Source organism: Lepisma saccharinum, chromosome 2, assembly GCF_977018435.1.
Source record: "Lepisma saccharinum chromosome 2, izLepSacc3.1, whole genome shotgun sequence".
Taxonomy (NCBI): domain Eukaryota; kingdom Metazoa; phylum Arthropoda; class Insecta; order Zygentoma; family Lepismatidae; genus Lepisma; species Lepisma saccharinum.
This window is the reverse complement of record NC_139230.1, coordinates 90,775,698-90,793,734: the sequence shown is the minus strand read 5'-3', so window position 1 is coordinate 90,793,734 and position 18,037 is coordinate 90,775,698. Positions and strand designations below refer to the sequence as shown.

General features: G+C 39.0%; 2 protein-coding genes across 3 annotated transcripts in view; both read left to right on the top strand.

The window, feature by feature from the left end:
- The window catches only part of LOC145984088 (uncharacterized), a 501,971-nt gene that overhangs the window by 261,964 nt on the left and 221,970 nt on the right, over positions 1-18,037 (top strand). The gene's annotated exons all lie outside the window — the stretch shown is intronic.
- The window catches only part of LOC145984315 (uncharacterized), a 136,783-nt gene that overhangs the window by 11,074 nt on the left and 107,672 nt on the right, over positions 1-18,037 (top strand). The window contains exon 2 of the mRNA XM_083117973.1: positions 13,760-13,805. Within this exon, the coding sequence (XP_082974099.1) occupies positions 13,785-13,805 (21 nt within the window). The 5' untranslated portion in view covers positions 13,760-13,784. The remainder of the gene's footprint in view (positions 1-13,759; positions 13,806-18,037) is intronic.

Genomic DNA, 18,037 nt, shown 5'->3' with positions numbered 1-18,037 from the left:
TGTTGCTATTGCTTATAAAGTAAGAAGCATTTCATATGCCTGTCACAGTCTATTGTCGCTATTGACTGAAGAAACAATAATGCTTCAAATGTGGAAGCCGACACCAAAGGTTCTTTTACTGTTATTTCAAGTCACTGTTCTACCACTCTTGGTTAATCGCGATGATAAAGATTAAATATGTGATAGATGGAAGTGGAATGAAGACAATGACACATCCATATTTTCTGGAACACAGAACAGCGAGACATTCCAGATGTGAATTATCGGGGACAAGAGCTGAAAAATTCCAACCAATTCCGGGAATCAAACCCTGATCTCCCACGTGGTTGTCAGATGCCCTACCGACCAAACCATCACAGCTCCTTGGATGAGTTCCATACTTTGAATATTTCAATTTATTTTAATATCTTTTCTTGGTTTTTATGGATTTTCTTCACTTAAAATGTCTCACCTCGTTGACTAGATAATTATTTTGTATCAAAGAAACAAAAGTGCTCCTGGAATTTATCAAAATCGAATGACTAGAAAGTAATTCATAAGTACTATATTCATGTAGATCTCTACTACTTAATAGTAGTAGTGGTATTAGTAGTATTAATATTAGTAATTCAACTAATTAGTTAATTATAAGTATTATTAATTAATTATGATTATTGTTATTTAATTAAAGTACCTAGTCTGGCCATAAATACTGTTACAAACTTTCGGCTTGGACTGTACATCCGGTAGTCAGGCTTACGAACCATGCTTGTGCTGAAGTTCAATCCTGACCATTGTGTGTTCAGCTGTGAAAGAACAAGCATGTATCTTCTTGTGCTTAGCATGGAGTGGGGCGAATATGAATATAGAGAAGCCGTAATTGCTCTGCATATGGTTGGTAAGTCAATCACTGAGATTTTCAAGCCCCTAAAAATCCCAAAGATCAGCAAAAGGTTTGTGTATCAGACAATCCAGAGATTCACTGATACTGGTAGCATGAGTTGGTAAGACTTGGTCGACTTTACACCGTATGAACAGCTGTGGATGTTAAAGCAGTGGTGGCTCGCATCCGCCGAAATCCCATCCGGAAGCAAGCGATAATGGCACAGGAGCTGAACATTTCATAACAATCAATGTTCAGGGCACTTAATGAAGACCTTGGAATTGGAACTTACCGGTGGAGTACTGGAAATTTGCTGACTACACAAGTGAAGAAGCAGAGGGAACTGAAATTGATATGGCTCCTGCAGTGGTACGTTGCCGATGGGCATTACAGGATTCTCTTCATTGATAAGAAATTGTTCAGCACTGAATAAAGTTTTAACCGCAAAAATGAAAGGGTGTATGCTTCACACTCTCAGGAAATTTGTGAGAGAGTTCCCAAAAATCAGAGATGCCACCAGGCCTTATTTTTGAGAAAATGGCTTACAAGCCATGCGAAGTGCATGTGGAAAGTGTCTTGGACCCTCTCGTGACACTGTTGAATCAAACAATGTTTCACAATGAATCCTGGATGTTCAAGAAATTTTCTGCCCCAGTTCATGAGGCAAGAATGACGCGATGGTGACTGGAGACCAGTGTACTCGATTTCATCTCCACTTTTAATTGGCCATCTGATAGCCATGATATCAGTACCTTGGACTACAAACTTTGCCCAGAGCTAGAGGGGACCGTTTGCAAGAAGATGCACCCTACAATTGAAAGCTAAAAGTGCTCCTTGATAGCAGCAGGAGCGGACTTTCCCATCAAGACCATGCGTGCTGCAATAGATGCCTGGCCAGGGAGACTTCGAGCCTGTCTGCGAATGAAAAGTGTACATTTTGAAAACTGATTGGTGCTATTTGTGTGTAATATATGTAAGTGTAACATACTAAAAGAACATTTAAAAATCTGAAACCATGTTCAATTTATTCACAAAATAGTGTGTAACAGTATTTATGGCCAGACTAGGTATAATAAAACAATGTGAATTTGGAGAAAGCTTTAGACATAACACCTCCTTGATGAAATCCTGGGTACGCTACTGCTTGCTTCTGAGTTCGAGTCCTGGTCTCGGCATGGAGTGCTATCTCTGTAGTGTTTCTTTATCAATTTAATCTAATTATCATCCATCCTCATAGTTGCGATAAATTATAATTGTGTCATGGTAAAAACAAAACAAAATAAGAACCAAAACAATATTGTAAGATTACTGCATTGTCAGAACTATGTTGGAGAAAAAACATGAACACAAAATCATTTTCAAACAGGCATTTGGTGAGAAATGTGTAGACAGACAACATGCTCCCGAAAGTTGCCAATCGACGTGTGCCATGACCTTCGGTACTGAAGTTGTGCATTGAGAAAACTTTGCTTGAGACTCCTCAAGCATCTTATCACGAGTGTCTCTGTGTGTGCAGCATTGCCAACTTATTTTCGGCTGTGCAAATTTTTTTCCTACTGTTATATTTGTGGCTGGGTGTACAAGATCGAACACCCAATTTATCATCAAGGGATATTGAGATGGAGCTTGGTACATTAGATTCAGATTCGGGGGGGGGGGGGGGGATGATGAAATCGACATCGTAATGAGTTTGTACCGTGATGATGTTGCCCTCATATGCAAGTGAAATATTTAATTTGTTATTGTTTTGCATTACTTTGTCAAATATTTATTTTCTCAATAACTCAACATCAAGTGAGTATTTTTTGCAATGACAGTGCTACAGCTATCAGGCAATTCGTAGGTACACTTTTGAAACCTCCCTCTTGGTCGTACAATAGAGCAAAATAATAATATACTGTACTTCTCTGACGTGATTACACTTAATCACCTTATAACTGCAAATTGTTATATTGACACTAAACTGCACTAAACACTAAACTATGGTTTATAATCGTCTTTGATGGGATGTGGTACAATTTTGACGACTGGTCTACTGTATACACCTCCTTTAGTCTTGACGTCGACGACGCGAACGAGTCCATCCTTACCAGGATATACTGCTTCAATGATGCCGAGATTCCAAACAAGGGGAGGAAGTCTTTCATCCTTCAGTATCACAACGGTACCTGCTTGAATCTTCTGCTGACGAGTCCACTTGGATCTCTGTTGTAGTCCATGTAGATATTCTCTCGAGCAACGATGCCACAATTGTTGGTGAAACTGCTGAATTCTCTGCCATCTTGTCAGTTTGTTGACTGGTAATTCGGATATGTCTGGCTCGGGTAACAAGGATAAAGGATGACCTATGAGGAAATGACCAGGTGTAAGTGGGGTTGGATCTTGTGATATTGCAGAAATGGGTCTTGAATTTAAACATGCTTCTACCTGACACAATAATGTTGTAAATTCTTTGAATGTTATCGATGACTTGCCTACTACTCTTATCAAATGATGTTTCATCGATTTAACTGCTGCCTCAGCGAGTCCTGAAAAATGTGGTGATCCAGGTGGCATAAAGTGCCATTGTAGACCTTCTAGTGATAAGTAGTCCTGTAATTTCTTATTAAATGTTTCTGATTGAAATAGTCGTAAAAGTTCTTGTAACTCTTTATTCGCACAACAAAGTTGGTTCCATTGTCACTGTATATATTACTACTCTTTCCTCTTCGTGATGTGAAACGTCTAAGTGTAGCAATAAGAGCCTCAGAGGTGAGATTGCTGACTGCTTCTAAATGTATCGCTCTTGTTGATAAACAAATGAATACGGTGACGTAGCATTTGGTAACTGTTTTGCTTCTTACGGTTCCTGTTTTGACATGTATTGGACCAGCGTAATCTACAGCCACATTGGTAAATGGTCTTGATGGTTGAATGCGAGCTGCAGGTAATTGTCCCATCAATTGCGACAAAGTTGTGCTTTCTAGCTTAAAACAGATTATGCATTTATGTAGTATTTTCTTAACTACTTGCTTGCCACGTGGAATCCAATTTTTGTCTCTTAAAGAGCTTAATAATTGCTGTGGTCCTGCATGTAGAAGTTTTCTGTGCTCTGCTTCAACAATCAATTTTGTAAGGTTACTTTTTGGTGGTAATATCATCTGATGCTTGCTGTCAAATGATGATAATTGACTGTTATCCAGACGTCCTCCAACTCTTAGCATCTGATCTTTGTCTAAGAATGGACACAATGTTTTCAAAGAACTTTTATTTGAAAGTTCATGGTTCAAGTTGAGTTCTTCAATTTCCTTTGAATAGAATGCTTGTTGTGCAATTTTTATACATGTGTGTAATGCACGTTGCACTTCATTGTGTTTGAGATGACCAATCAGTCTCTCATGAGAGTTCTTGAGATTGTAAATAAACCGTTCGCAATATGCCACGACTCTTATTAATTTAGACAATTTTGAAAAATTGTCAATGATGTGAGTCTCTTTGCTGTTTATGAACAATGACAATGTGGATATGCGTCTCATTTCTGGCGCTTCAGTTTCAAGCTTTATTGATGAATGAGGCCACAAAGCTGAATTCTCTTTCAACCATTCGGATCCTTGCCACCATATTGGACACTGTTTGTTTCATGATGCTTGCATCAACACCTCTTGATATTAAATCAGCTGGATTATCGTTTGAAGGTACATGTCTCCAATTACTGATTTCTGTTAAATCCTGAATTCTAGAAACTCTTTTTCCTACAAATGATTTCCATTTTGCAGGTGAGGCTGATATCCAGGACAGAACAATTTGAGAATCTGTCCATAAATGTGTGCTTTCAATTTGCAAATGCAATGCGGGCATTGCCTTATGCACGAGTTCTGCTAAAAGTAATGCTGCACAAAGTTCTAGTCTGGGTAATGTTACTTTCTTTATTGGAGCTACGTGCGACTTTGAACAAAAAAGTTTTACTGAAACTTGACCTTGTTGATCGATGGAACGAATATATAAGCATGCGCCATATGCTTTTTCACTTGCATCTGAAAATCCATGCAATTGTATTTGTGTCACGTTACCTTCTTGTAGTACAAACCTTTCGACGTTTATTTCATTGATAAGTGGAAGTTGCACTTGCAGTTTCTGCCATTCAGTAATTAATTCTGGTGACAGCTGTTGATCCCACTCAACTTCTTTCTGCCAAAGACGTTGAAGAAACATTTTGTATTTGATGACTATTGGACTAACAAACCCTAATGGATCAAAAATGGATGAAATGATGCCTGTTATTTGACGCTTAGTGGAAATGCTGACTGTTGTAGAACTAGGAAGTAAATTTACCCCCCAGAGTATCCTCCGGGTACCCACTTTATACTATGCTGGGTGGGCGCCGGAGCAGCTTGAACAGAGTGAAAAAGTCCCAGTTCTCCCTATCCGATGATCGAACCCAGGTCTCTCTCATGGTAGTCAGAATATTTGTATTACTTATCACTTATAATAACAATGTATTGGTACTTATTTTATTAAAAATATCTCATTGTATATAACAACCTTAATATATAAATGTATGATATTAAAATTTGTAGAGCTTTCAGACTGAATTGACATGCAACAAGCGACACATTTTGCTTGTCCCTTGCATGTTTCTCAGACTGGGTCTTTTTTCAATAGAGTGCATCATGTAGCTTCGGTCTGTTGTTCATGCTTGCAAGGCGAATGCTTGCTTATGGACTTACGGGGCCCATGCTGCTTATTGTTTGTCACTTCGGTGTGAATCCTTGCTGTCGCTTGTCAGCTGCCACTTGTTTTGGTCTGATATCCCCCTTACAGGTATTTGAAGAATAATATGTATTTCAATCATGCTTCTTAACACAACATAATGATTGATGAGAGATAAGATATGTGAAGTATTCCAGTCAGTTTTATGAGTCATAACAGAAAAGAACATGCATCACGGTGTTGCCATATCATGCGGTACAGTACGGTATGCATTGCAGCCGTCTGACGCTGTGTCGAGGAAAACGTGTTATGAAAAGGAACAACAATGATGAAATGTGTTATTGTTTTTCAAGGAAAATGGGATAACAACGATAACAACAACATTGATGAAATGTGTTATTGTTTTCTCTCTTTATTTCCATTTCCTTTACAACATGAACAAATTAACGAAACTAGCATTGTTTACAGATTACCTTTTCAATCCATTCTGAAAATATTGAATATATACACCTGCAATAACCATTACTTTCCGAAGTCACCGTTAAAGTCTACCCATCTTTAAATTATACCACAACTGAATTGCACAAAGTCCAGTTGGTGGGGCATCTGACTTTCACACGGGAGACCCACGGTGGTTTGTGGAACTTTTTCAAATATCCCGAGTGGTTCCAGAGTCGACTCAGCCCTAGTGAGTACAGTAGAAGAGGTGAGACAAGAAACTCTCCCACCCGTGTGCTGGGTCGGAAACGTGGCTAGCGCATGCGCGAACTTCCCCTTATCGTGTACACAGGCAGGGTTGCCGAACGTCATAAATACTGTGCGAGCACGAAGAAACAATGTCATCGACTTCCTTGTCTTTATTTAAAGTGTGTGTTTGTTTTGTGTGTGATTTTGTGTGCAGTCTACTTGCTATCATGGAAGCTAGCAGTTCAGAGAAAGCAAATAAACTCAGGGGACGGAAAGTAATCCACAGCCAAGGGCGAGAAATTGTATATAATGTCAATGCATTTATGAAAGACGAGGTGGGAGTTCGTATGTCCGAAAAACAGTTGCAAAGGAGGGTGGCTCGCGCATGTGGTGTTTCTTTCAGCAGTGTGAGAAGAATTGTAATAGAAAGTAAAGCATGCACTACGTTGAAGAAGCACTTTCGTACGCCCCATAAAACACGACCTCGCCGAAAAATCAAGAGTGATATAGATGAGTTCGATAAGTGTGTTGTTAGGCATGTTCTGCACGAATTTCACCTTACGGACGGGAAAAGGCCAACGTTAGAAGGTATCCCAAGGGTTTTGAAACAAAGAATAGAGTTCCAAGGCAGTGTCTGGTGTGTGCGCAAGATAATACGTGACCTAGGGTTTAAGTGGAAAAAAGAAAATAATAGACAACTGCTTATAGAAAAGGACGAAATAAGAAGTTTACGTGCATCGTACCTCAAAGGCATAAAAATCTTTTGTCGACAAGGGCGACCCATTGTTTAAGTTGACGAGACTTATTTTCACAGCTCGACAACAAAGAAAGAAGCTTGGGTGGATGGAAATGCGGCTGGCGTCAATGCACCTGTGTCTAAAGGGCAACGTGTAATTGTTGTACATGCTGGCGGCCAAGAGGGTTTTGTTCCAGGTGCACTGTTAATGTTCAAATCTGGAAAGTCTTCTGGCGATTACCACCATGATATGAATGCCCAAAATTTTGAGAAGTGGCTACGAGAGAAGTTGATCCCAAATTTGACACCAAACAGTGTGGTTGTTGTTGACAACGCCTCATACCATAACGTACAAATAAATCCTCCCGAAAAGATACCATGATTCAGTGGCTAGTTCAAAACAACATTCCCTTTGATGCCCACATGTTCAAACCAGAATTGTATTCGTTGGTGAAACTTAACAAACCATGTTTGAAGATGTTCAAAATTGATTTCATCTTTGCAGAATATGGTCATTCTGTTGTACGTTTACCGCCATACCACCCAGATCTTAACCCGATAGAACTAATATGGGCAGACATGAAACGATACATTTCGAAAAAGAACGTGACGTTTACTGTGGAATCGGCTACTAATTTGTGCACAGAATTTGTAGCCACGTTACCACTTTCAGCGTGGGAAAAAGTGTCAAATCACGTTAAAAAAATTGAGGATGAATATCTCAAGGCAGAACCGTTAATCGATAGTGCAACAGAGAGACTCATTATCAATATTGCCGACGACAGTGATTCTGATGATGATAGTACCTTGGAAGATGATAGCTCCTTGCAGGGGCGCCGACTTGCCAAAATTATTGGGGGGGCTCTGATCACTGAAATAAATGAATGACTCACTCCCTCCCTTTTTTAAAAATAAAAATTACGTCTTCGTATAGCAGTTTTTAAGCAGCTATTATATTCCTCATGCAAATGAAATGTAACATGAAAAACTGTTAGAAAATGTTTCAAAGTCTCTTCATGTCTTCTGTGTCTGTTCATTTGTTTTTTAGATAACAATTAACATTTTTATTGAAAAGTATCTATTTACATTAAGAGACCAACCAAACAGTTTTATGCCGGCCTCGGTAGTCAAGCGTGTTGGGTTGTCGACTCGTTTTGATCCAGAGGTCTCGGGTTCGAATCCCAGAGAGAGCATGGGTGTGTTTTAATGTCCGCAACAGACATGTGATTGGTTGTAAATAACCTTAGTGTTGATGTACCCATAAAATATCAAATATTTACAATATTTAACAGTTTTATTTAATTATTTACATAAATGCTAACACAAATCGCAGGGAAATAGTTTTACTTTTTTGTTCTTGCTACAATATTTTACTTTTTAAATTTAATTTTGCAATAATGAAAAAATAGTATGTACACTAAGATATAAAGTGACATACACAACAAAAACATATGAACATGATTTAAAAATAAAACAAAGTTGCTCTATGCAGTGGGTTATTTTTTTAAGAACTCATTAACGAGCTGTCTCAGGTTCAAATTATCAAGCACAGTTTGATGTATGTGGAGTACCGCTAAGCTGCTTAGTCTCTTCTGCCTCACTGTAGATCTCAAATATGTCTTTAGTCGGCGAATAGCACTGAATGACCTTTCGGCTGTGGTTGTCGTCACTGGCAGAGTGCGGAGGACCATCATGAATTTGGCAACTTCAGGCAGAAGCTCCTGGAGGGTACTGTCTTCCAAAAGAAACTTCCTTATGTCACGCATGGCAGTTAGAACCACTTTATTCTGTTTGGCGATATCACCAAGCATGGACATGTGTAAGGATAGCCTATCGGCATCCAAATCTTGGCGAAAGAATTCTTGCGTTTGCTGAAAGTTTGTTGTGCAACTGTTCACAGTTGAGATTCATTCATTCTCTATGGCTGTTATTTCTTGTAGTCCTGTAGATCCATGTCCTTGTTTAACACATGATTTTGCTGTGTCACACGTCGGTGTATATTGATTTATAATACTATTTTGGAGTGTAGAACTTGTGATGTTTGGCAGCATGAGGATTTTAAAGTCTCTTAGGGACGTGACGTTGCCGGGACAATTCTGGCTCATCAATGAGGCTCGGTTTGCCCTCTATGCATTTCAGCCAGAACTGCTCAAAACACATTCGCTTTTCTTGAAAGATGTCAGTCAAGTATTTAGTTTTGATTCCACTTCTGTATCACCAAGGTGTGGAGACTGAATCTTACAGTTTACCTCTTCTATTGGACCTATCACATTGCAGTAGAGGGAGAGAAAGAAAAATGTCTTGTAGTGAAGCATTGTCTCCAGGTATCCAGCAAATTTTAATGCTGCGTCAGTAGAATCTTCAGAAAATTTCTCAAGAAAATTGAGAAGGTTTTCATAGTTCCTTAAGATCTGTTGCATACTGGAGGCTCTCAACGTCCACCGACGAGGGCAAAGTGGTCGCACTCCAGTATGGCCAGCCTTCTCATTCACATCAATAATATTCCTAAATATTTGCATTCTTTTAGGGGATTCCCAAACAGTCTTTAACAAGTCGTTGGCTAAATTCATTATGTCTGTGATTAATATATGTATAATAGTAAATAATAATTATATACTTAGTATATAGTAATAAGTCAGTTTTGCTGTCTCCGGTCATAGCCCCCCCCCCAAAGTTGATGGTTTAGCGGTCTCAGACCCCCAAAGTTGATGGCCTAGAACATTTCAAATATGTATTTAAAGTTAAGTTCATGTGGCACAATTCAGAGTAAACTTTACAAGAGAAGAAAAATAATACATTAGATCCTCTTAAGCAAAATTATTTGGGGGCTCTGCCCCACATCATTAACATGGGGGGGGGGGCTCGAGCCCCCCTAAGCCCCATGGATTCAGCGCCTATGCCTCCTTGGAAGATCGTCCCATCAACGAGGATGAAGTGAGTGGCATAGAAGACAACCGATAGCGACTAAACTTTATAGTGCAGGTATGCTCCATCTTAATTTACTATCTTAACATCTCGCTTCTTGTGTATTTTTTTACTGTAAAAACCTATTTTTTTGATGAACTTCAATTTCTTGCTTACTTTTCGTTTCGTTCTGCCTAGACAGTTTGGCCCGTGTGCACTGCCAACCCTGCTTCCGTGCATCCCTCCCTTACGTATAGCTTGGGCGTGAGGCCGCGAGGAGTTTCTTGTCTTGCCTATTCTACTGTACCTGGGGCAAACCTGGGGTAAAGGTGGTTGGTGAACCTCATCACCTCCATAATATGGCCTAGGTCGAGGTCGAGAATGTGTGAAGCTCTACCTCCACATCCCCATATGCCTCCATACTTTACTTTATTTTGCGTCCATTATTTTTTTTGTATGAGAATCCCAGAGATTTTATAACTGTCCTTAAAGATGTTTCCCCACCTTGAAAAAGTCCCGAATTTTTCAAAGAAATGTGCAGTTGCTCAACAGTGGAATGACCTTTCCATCTATAATAAGAGTATTTGCATCTATAATGCGACTAATAGCATCATGCTGAAAGGTGTTTAAATTTGTCACGCGTTTACTGATATACCTCTTCTTTCCTGGGGTTCCCAGTTTTGAAGCCTCGCATTTATTTATTTATTTATTTATTTATTTCTACCACATTATACTTTTTTTTCCCTATGGTAACAATAGTGTTCTTAGACATGCCGACAGCAGCATCAGTCCTGTCCAGAACTTTATTTACAGAAATGATTGGACCCCTATTGTTTTTCTCTTGCTCAAATTATTTGCGCTCAGAACAAACCATCTCCCACGTTTGTCCTTTGAGAGGAATTCCTTTTTCTTTTAGTGCATGACCTCTTTGGTACATTGTCATCGCGAGTATTGTCTCCTGTGCTTGACATTCTTCACACAAGCACGCGACGCACTCAAGCAGAACACAGAAAATTATGTACAAAAAAATAACACTAAAACAACATGCTATATACACAACAAAGAATACTCTAAATTCAATAAACACTAAACAAACTGACTGGTTAAAATATCACAGCAAGGGCAACAAACAACACGTCCTCTCCCAACAACATGAAAACTATTCGCAGGAAGAATCGCCCGATAAGCGGCAAACACAGAGATAAATGTTGCTAGGTAACCATGGCTTGGGTGAAGCACTGGGAAGATTTTGATTGGCTTGCATGCCAGCATTCCACCCTCCCGCAGTGACGTAGACCCGCTTTCTCCACGTGCTTCACAAGCGTCAATACCAAACTAATTTTGTTGCAAGTTTAGAAGGGATAGAATAAGGAATGAGGAGATCCGACAGACAGTGGGTGTGGTGAAGCTTCAGGACAGGATAGATCAGGCACAGATGAGGTGGTTCGGACACATGATGAGGATGGATGCAGAAAGACTACCAGTAAGAATTTACAATGCACAAGGAGTGGGAATAAGGCCAAGGGGGAGACCAAGATGTCTGTGGAAAAAGCAGATAGTGGATAGTGTTAGGAGAAGAGGACAAAATTGGAACACCGTGGATAGAGAGGAGTGGTGGAAGACCAGGAAAAAATGGAGAGGCTTGACTTCTATGGGGACCCAGCCAGAGGCAGGAAACATCGAAGGATGATGATGACCTGGTCAATAGCTTGAGAGAATGTTTTCAACAATTTCAATGTTGCACATGAGACCATAAATTTGGAAAAATAATTTTTTTAATTGATTTTCTGTGTGACTGAATGATGATGTTTGTTTCTCAAATACGATGTGTTGACAGATTATTGAAAACACACTGCTAAGGCTAGTTGGCAGCACTGAGCCATCATGCATTGTGATGGGCATTCATTATCGCAATATTTGTCCATTTCATATAGTGCCTGAATCATTGCAGTGTGAACTTTCATGTGCAACAGTTCTAAGTTAAAGCTACAAAACTATTGGATTTCCAATGAGGGCAGATTGTTGGAGTGTGTTTAGCTGGTGCATAAGTAATGAAGACTGTCACTTTATTTGGTGTAGCAAGGGTGACAATGTTGATGGCATACATAAATCGTGGTAAGACGGCGACATCTCAGTTTCACTAATTCGTAGTGCCTTAATTTTATATTTTTCTATTTCTCCAACAATTTCAGTTTCTTTGCCTGTTAAAGAAGTAATATTCCATGTTCCAAATGTAGTTGTCCTTTCCTACCATTGTTGCCTCCAATGAATCCATCCATATTCTTTCCTTTGATTTCTCTGAATATTTGTTGTTTCACTCTGGGTGGGTTATTGGCCCTATGCTATACTGCTTTCATTTCCAAACTGCGCTTCAAGGTCACGGCATTGTCTCCCCCAGGCAGTCACCTGTTCCCTTCCAAACACAACCAACACACGCCTTCTGCCTGTTCATTGGGTGCTGCACGGGGAATGTATAGGAGTGGGAGTGAGGAAGAGGGAAGCGCGGAGCAGGGTGGATGTCCTTGAACTGCACATTCGAACTGAAAATAATATAGGCTAGCCTAATGGAGGGGTTGCTTATTCTTGGCCTCTAGTCTTGCCAGATTTTCTTTTAGGGTTCCACCCCCCAGCCTTTGAAGATCCCTCTTCCATCTGAAAAGCAGCAGATTCTCACTTTTAAACTCTAGTGAGATTGAGTTGCCTCTTCCATCATCTATGCTGAGAGAATTTCTTCTATGTCACTTCCGCCATTGAGAACTTCACTGTAACTCTGGCTAGGGTCCCTTACAAGGTACTACCATCCGGAGCCAGATAGACCAAGGTTTTTTTAAAGAGGTATTACTGCTCTAGGTTCCTTCCTCTCCTCAGCCGTTGAGATGACCATCCATCATCTTTCGCATTTGGAGCCGTATACCAGTTGGTTGTTTCTTAGTCTGGTTCTTTCTTCCTAGCCAGCCCGGCATGGGTGACCCTACTGGTAGCTAAGGTACCACCAGTATAGCCTAGGGGATCATCAGAGCCTGTAAGCCCACCACCAAATACAAGGTCATGCAACCACTAGGTGAGGACACTCATTTTTGTGAGGCACAATTTCACCTCTGCTAAAAGCCCCGTCAGTGCGAAGAAACAAACTTGATTTCATCTCTCTCTGACAGTTAGTAATCTAACAATTAGGGCCTCCCTGATGGTGTAGTTGTAACATTGACACCATGTAACCCAGTGGAGGCACAAAGTGGTTCGGAACTGTAAGTTCAGTCCTGATTAGCCTTCCTGTGCATAAAGTGGGCTTAAAATGAAACAGACAGACAATTCGAGTTACAATTTTTTTTTGTACTTTGTGCCAAGGTTGAAGAGGGTGCACTTGATCTCACCTGGAGAGGTTTTAATGGCACGTGAGGCTCTGTCTTCTAGACATTAATGTTTCACGTGATTCATTACATGACGACATGCAAAGAAAAATACACATTTCAGTAAAAGCGTTGGTTGCCACAAGCAAGCTTCCTGATGCAGGAGTGCTTGATATGACACCCTCATGTGAATGCACATTGTTGCCAACTGTTAAAAGTTGTTGTCTAACCTCTCCTCAGGCCATACAGGTTTAGTGTAAAATGGCAAGTCTAATTAATTTTTTATAACAATTATTTTTAGCCTTGTATTTTGGTGAAATTTGCCCTGAAAATCTGTAGTTACATTTTAATTTAAACTGGATTTTAGAGTAGCCACCCTGATTGACTGGTTGCAAGGAGACAGTTCCAAATTGGCAACCATCCTTTGTTAATGATGTAGTTTTAGGTGACCTTCTCTTTTGTTTATTTAATTTTAAAATGTATTTCCTGTTGTAATATCCACATTCTGAATATTGTATTTCTCTCTGATTTCAGATCCTGGGTACAATAAATTCACATCATGTCAAATGAATTGATAGAGGTATGTACTAAATTATATGAAGTGCTTGTATATTTTGTGTTGATTTGACTAAATTAACTTGTAAAAACTTATGTTTCATGTAATTGATTTAACAGTGCAGTAAATAAGAAAGAGAAGACCATTAGTGACATTAAATTGGCAATATTATGATCAGGTTGGATATGATAAAGTTGAAATAATGTGCAATTTAGTAATCAATTTTTGTATTGAAATGCATATTTATTCATTTTATCAATTATTTGTATTGTACAGCAAATCCCGCCCACAGCAAAAGGTCTTTATGCTAATCTTGACTTTCTGGCCATCAGTTTGAGCTGTCCATATTTTGTGGACCTAGTCATATCATATTTTAATTGTTGATTTTACTTTTAACATACGGATTAATTGTTTGTGCTCTGACAGAAAACATCAGATCTTGTAAACTTCCATTACATCCATAGTTGACAAAATTGAATGTTGTCAGAAGACTTCAGACTTGCTGAATAGCTTCATTCCACATGAAGTTTTTATCTTCACTGTTCACTTATTCATCTTCAAGTGTAGGGTTGACTTATTTGAATTAGAACACACTTTTAGGTTTAAATTAATAGTTTGTGTGGTTAATATTGACTGATTCCATGTCAAATCAATCAGGCCATTACACCCACTGATTCAGATTCAAAAAAACTTAGTGTCTTCGATATGCTGTACATGAAGTAACAGAACAACATTCTGGAGTATTGTTCACACAGAGACAGAGAGATAACGTGTTCCAGAAGAACCTGCTAAGGCACACCATTTTGTTCATAGCATGCAGAACTTAAGTTGTTAGGATATGCATTTAAATGCTGAATACATAAGATAGAAGTTTTTTTTACAAATTCAGTTATTTTTTTCACTCAGCTTTTTACCCTTCCTTAAGTCAGGAATAACAAAAATTCCTTTCTTTTTCACAAGCTCTCTTGCTTGACAGACAGCTTACTCGCTCACACAAAATTCTTCCACAACATTTACAGACTCCAAGAGAAGGAACCAAAGTTAGAAGTTATATTTTTTCTTGTCGAGTGATGTGAGTGTCACGTTTGGCTTTAATTAAACCAACAAGTTTATCCATGTCATTTGCCTTTTGATGTAAATCATGTGGCAGTTTTTGGAAGTCTTGTTCATGAGAAACATATACAGACTATCTTTTACTTATTCAATATTTCTTTCCACATATGTAGACTTATTGTGTGGTGCAATGGCATGGCATTTTAGAGGTTATTTTCCTATTCCTGCAAGTGACACATTAATTTGCCCTGAAGTATTATCTTTTGTTACTGATTTTTGTACATGTGACCTACTATGGCCACTGTTACTAAATGCATTCCCTTTATTTTGAAAAGATGAGTACATAATTTGCTTAACTTTTCTCTGCATTCATCACATATCTTTTTTCCATACATGGCTTTTTATTTACTTTTGCTCCAAAATCAATACTGACATTCCCTTCAGTGTTAGTAACTTCTTTTCTTATTGGCTAGTCAATAAGGGGGTCCAATAAGGAAAAAAAAAATAGGGAAAGCTGGAACAAATTTTATTAACTTCATAAAAGGGTTCTTAACAACATACTAATTTTGCACCCCTCTACCACCCCGGATTTGGCCACCATCTTGGAAAAATGGCGCCGAAAATCAGTTTTTTGCAAATATCTCGCTTGGAAAGCATTTTATAGCAAAAGAGGTTATCACAAAAAAAATCTACATAAAATTCTCTACAAAAAATGTTCTGTGCATTTTTCTTCTAGGATGCGCCGGTTGGGTGCTAGCTGAGCTAATTTTTTTTTTGCAAGTGCGGAACTCACGAAAACGTCTTTTCCATGATGTTTTGTAGTATTTTTCTTTTGTTCTTTCTTACAGAATGTCATTTATGAGTTCAATTGCTTTTATCATTGCATGCAGTTATTTATGTCAGCTGTGTGCAGAAGATAATATGTTTGGTCAGAAAGAGAAGATAACTCTAAAGGAGCATGTTGACTTTGTCCAAAAAGGTTGTTTCATTGTAATCAACAAAGTGGTTCCGGATCCCACTTTAAACTCTAGGTCCAGTCCTGATTAATCTTACTGTGCATAAATCGAACTTAAAACAACAATTCAAACCATAATAAAATGATCAGAAAAGTTCTGGTCAGATATAACAACTGAGCCGTGATGTGCTCCATTAAGAGTTGTTGTTGAGTTGGTGTTTTGAGTCCACTTTATGCACAGTAAGGTAATCGGGACTGGACCTACAGTTTAAAGTGGGATCCAAACCACTATGTGCCTCCACCGGGTATCAAACCCGGCGCTCCAATAAGAGTTGTGGGGGATGGCAGATGAGTGACCAGAGTCAATGCTAAGTGGATCTTTTGGCATGCTCATTAGTTTCCAGATAAAATAGATTAGCAGCATGTGGATGCACGAAAGTCTCTTATATCAAGGGATAAGCAAGACTTTCAGTTCTTTTGTCAGTGAGGCCTCCCCGATGACACAGTGATAACGTCATCTCCTTGTAATCAAGGGGTCCCAGGTTCGATACCCGGTGGAGGCACATATTGGTTCGGATCCCACTTTAAACTGTAGGTTCAGTCCTGATTAGCCTTACTGTGTGTAAAGTGGACTTAAAACTCAAACTCAATCAATCTTTTGTCAGTGATTTTCATCTCACCCACCATTCCCTGATTTTGATAGCATAAAGTCAATGATTACGGAAGTAACAGGGATTAAGAAAACCAATTCTTCTGATGCTTATGATGTTGGAATGTCTTCAATGTTGAGTATCGTTCGTAAAAAATTGGCAAATGTCAAGTTTGAACAAAATAAGAGAGTTAATCACTGAAGCGGTCCTTCTGAAGTGAAAATCAGATGTGTTGTATCCAGTTGATCCAGAGTTTTTATTTAATACATTATTTTACTAAAAAATCACAAGACCAATTCAGAGAAAACTTTTAAGTACTAACTTGCCCCGTACCAGTTATAGCTGATGATGTAGGGATGTGGACAACCAAGAAGCCTTCTCTTAATGATCCTCTTTGTACCACTCGCTGAGAGACAAAGATGCTGCACTGCCAGATTCTTTGCATTATACCCTGTAAACGCCTTAAAGATTGTGCAAGGGGATGTGTAGCTGTAGAAAAATTGGGCTAAAGTGTTCAGTAACGTGTTCAAAATCTGACACTGTTGCATTTACTTCTTAAGGTTGGTTTAGAAGAGACACGTGCCACTTTGATCTGAAAGCTCCCTTCCTCTACTATGCTGTGTCCCAGGAATCTCTGGAACAAGGCTGCATGTTACATTAGAGAAGGGGAGAAAACTTGTGTGCAGGCGAAGCAGTACATGCTCCTGAAAGTGGTTAGTAGCTGCAGTCTTTTCTCTCCACCATGCAATTATGTTCGCTCTCACATATTCATTGGTTGAGTTACTGTCTTCTCGAGTTACTACTTGTGCAGACCCTTGTCTTAGTTTGCTCAATCCAGAGATTCCTGGGACAGAGTATAGAAGACAAAGGGAGCTTTCAGATGGAAGCTGCACATGTCTCTTGGAAACCAATCTTAAGAAATAAATGCAACTTTTCGAACTGATGCGACATGGCAAGCTGCATGTGTCACTCCAACTGGGCCTTGTTCTCAATACCGTGCTTGGTAGCACCTCTCAGTTGTGCGTGCATACACGGTGAATGTTTTAGACTGAAGGGGGCTGTGTCATCACTTAGCTTTGAAATCCCTGTGTAGATTGTGACCTGTCGCTTTTGCTTCGATCTGCAAGCTCATGTCAATTCTGATGATCTAATCCACATTCACTTACAAGAATTCTTGCTGGTAGAAGACAAGCGATGTTTTGGTTTCTAACAGTAGCAGAAATACAGACATTGTTCTTTTGTTTTATGTTAAATATTACAAAATTATGTTTTAATTAATATACATATATTACCACTTGAGAATACATTTTCAAGAAGAGTCCTTAGAACATTTATAATAGGCATTTTAATAAGAAATAGGCTTCAAGCTGCCATGCAAAAGCATTTTCTTGAGTTTCGCTCTTTCACAATGGAACAGGAAAAAAGGTGAAAATACTCTATTCTGTAGCGCCATAATGGTGCTTCCTAGAAGAAAAATGCACAGAATATTTTTTGTAGAGAATTTTATGTAGATTATTTTTTGTCATAAACTCTTTTGCTATAAAATGATTTCCAAGAGAGATATTTGCAAATAACTGATTTTGGGCGCCATTTTTCTA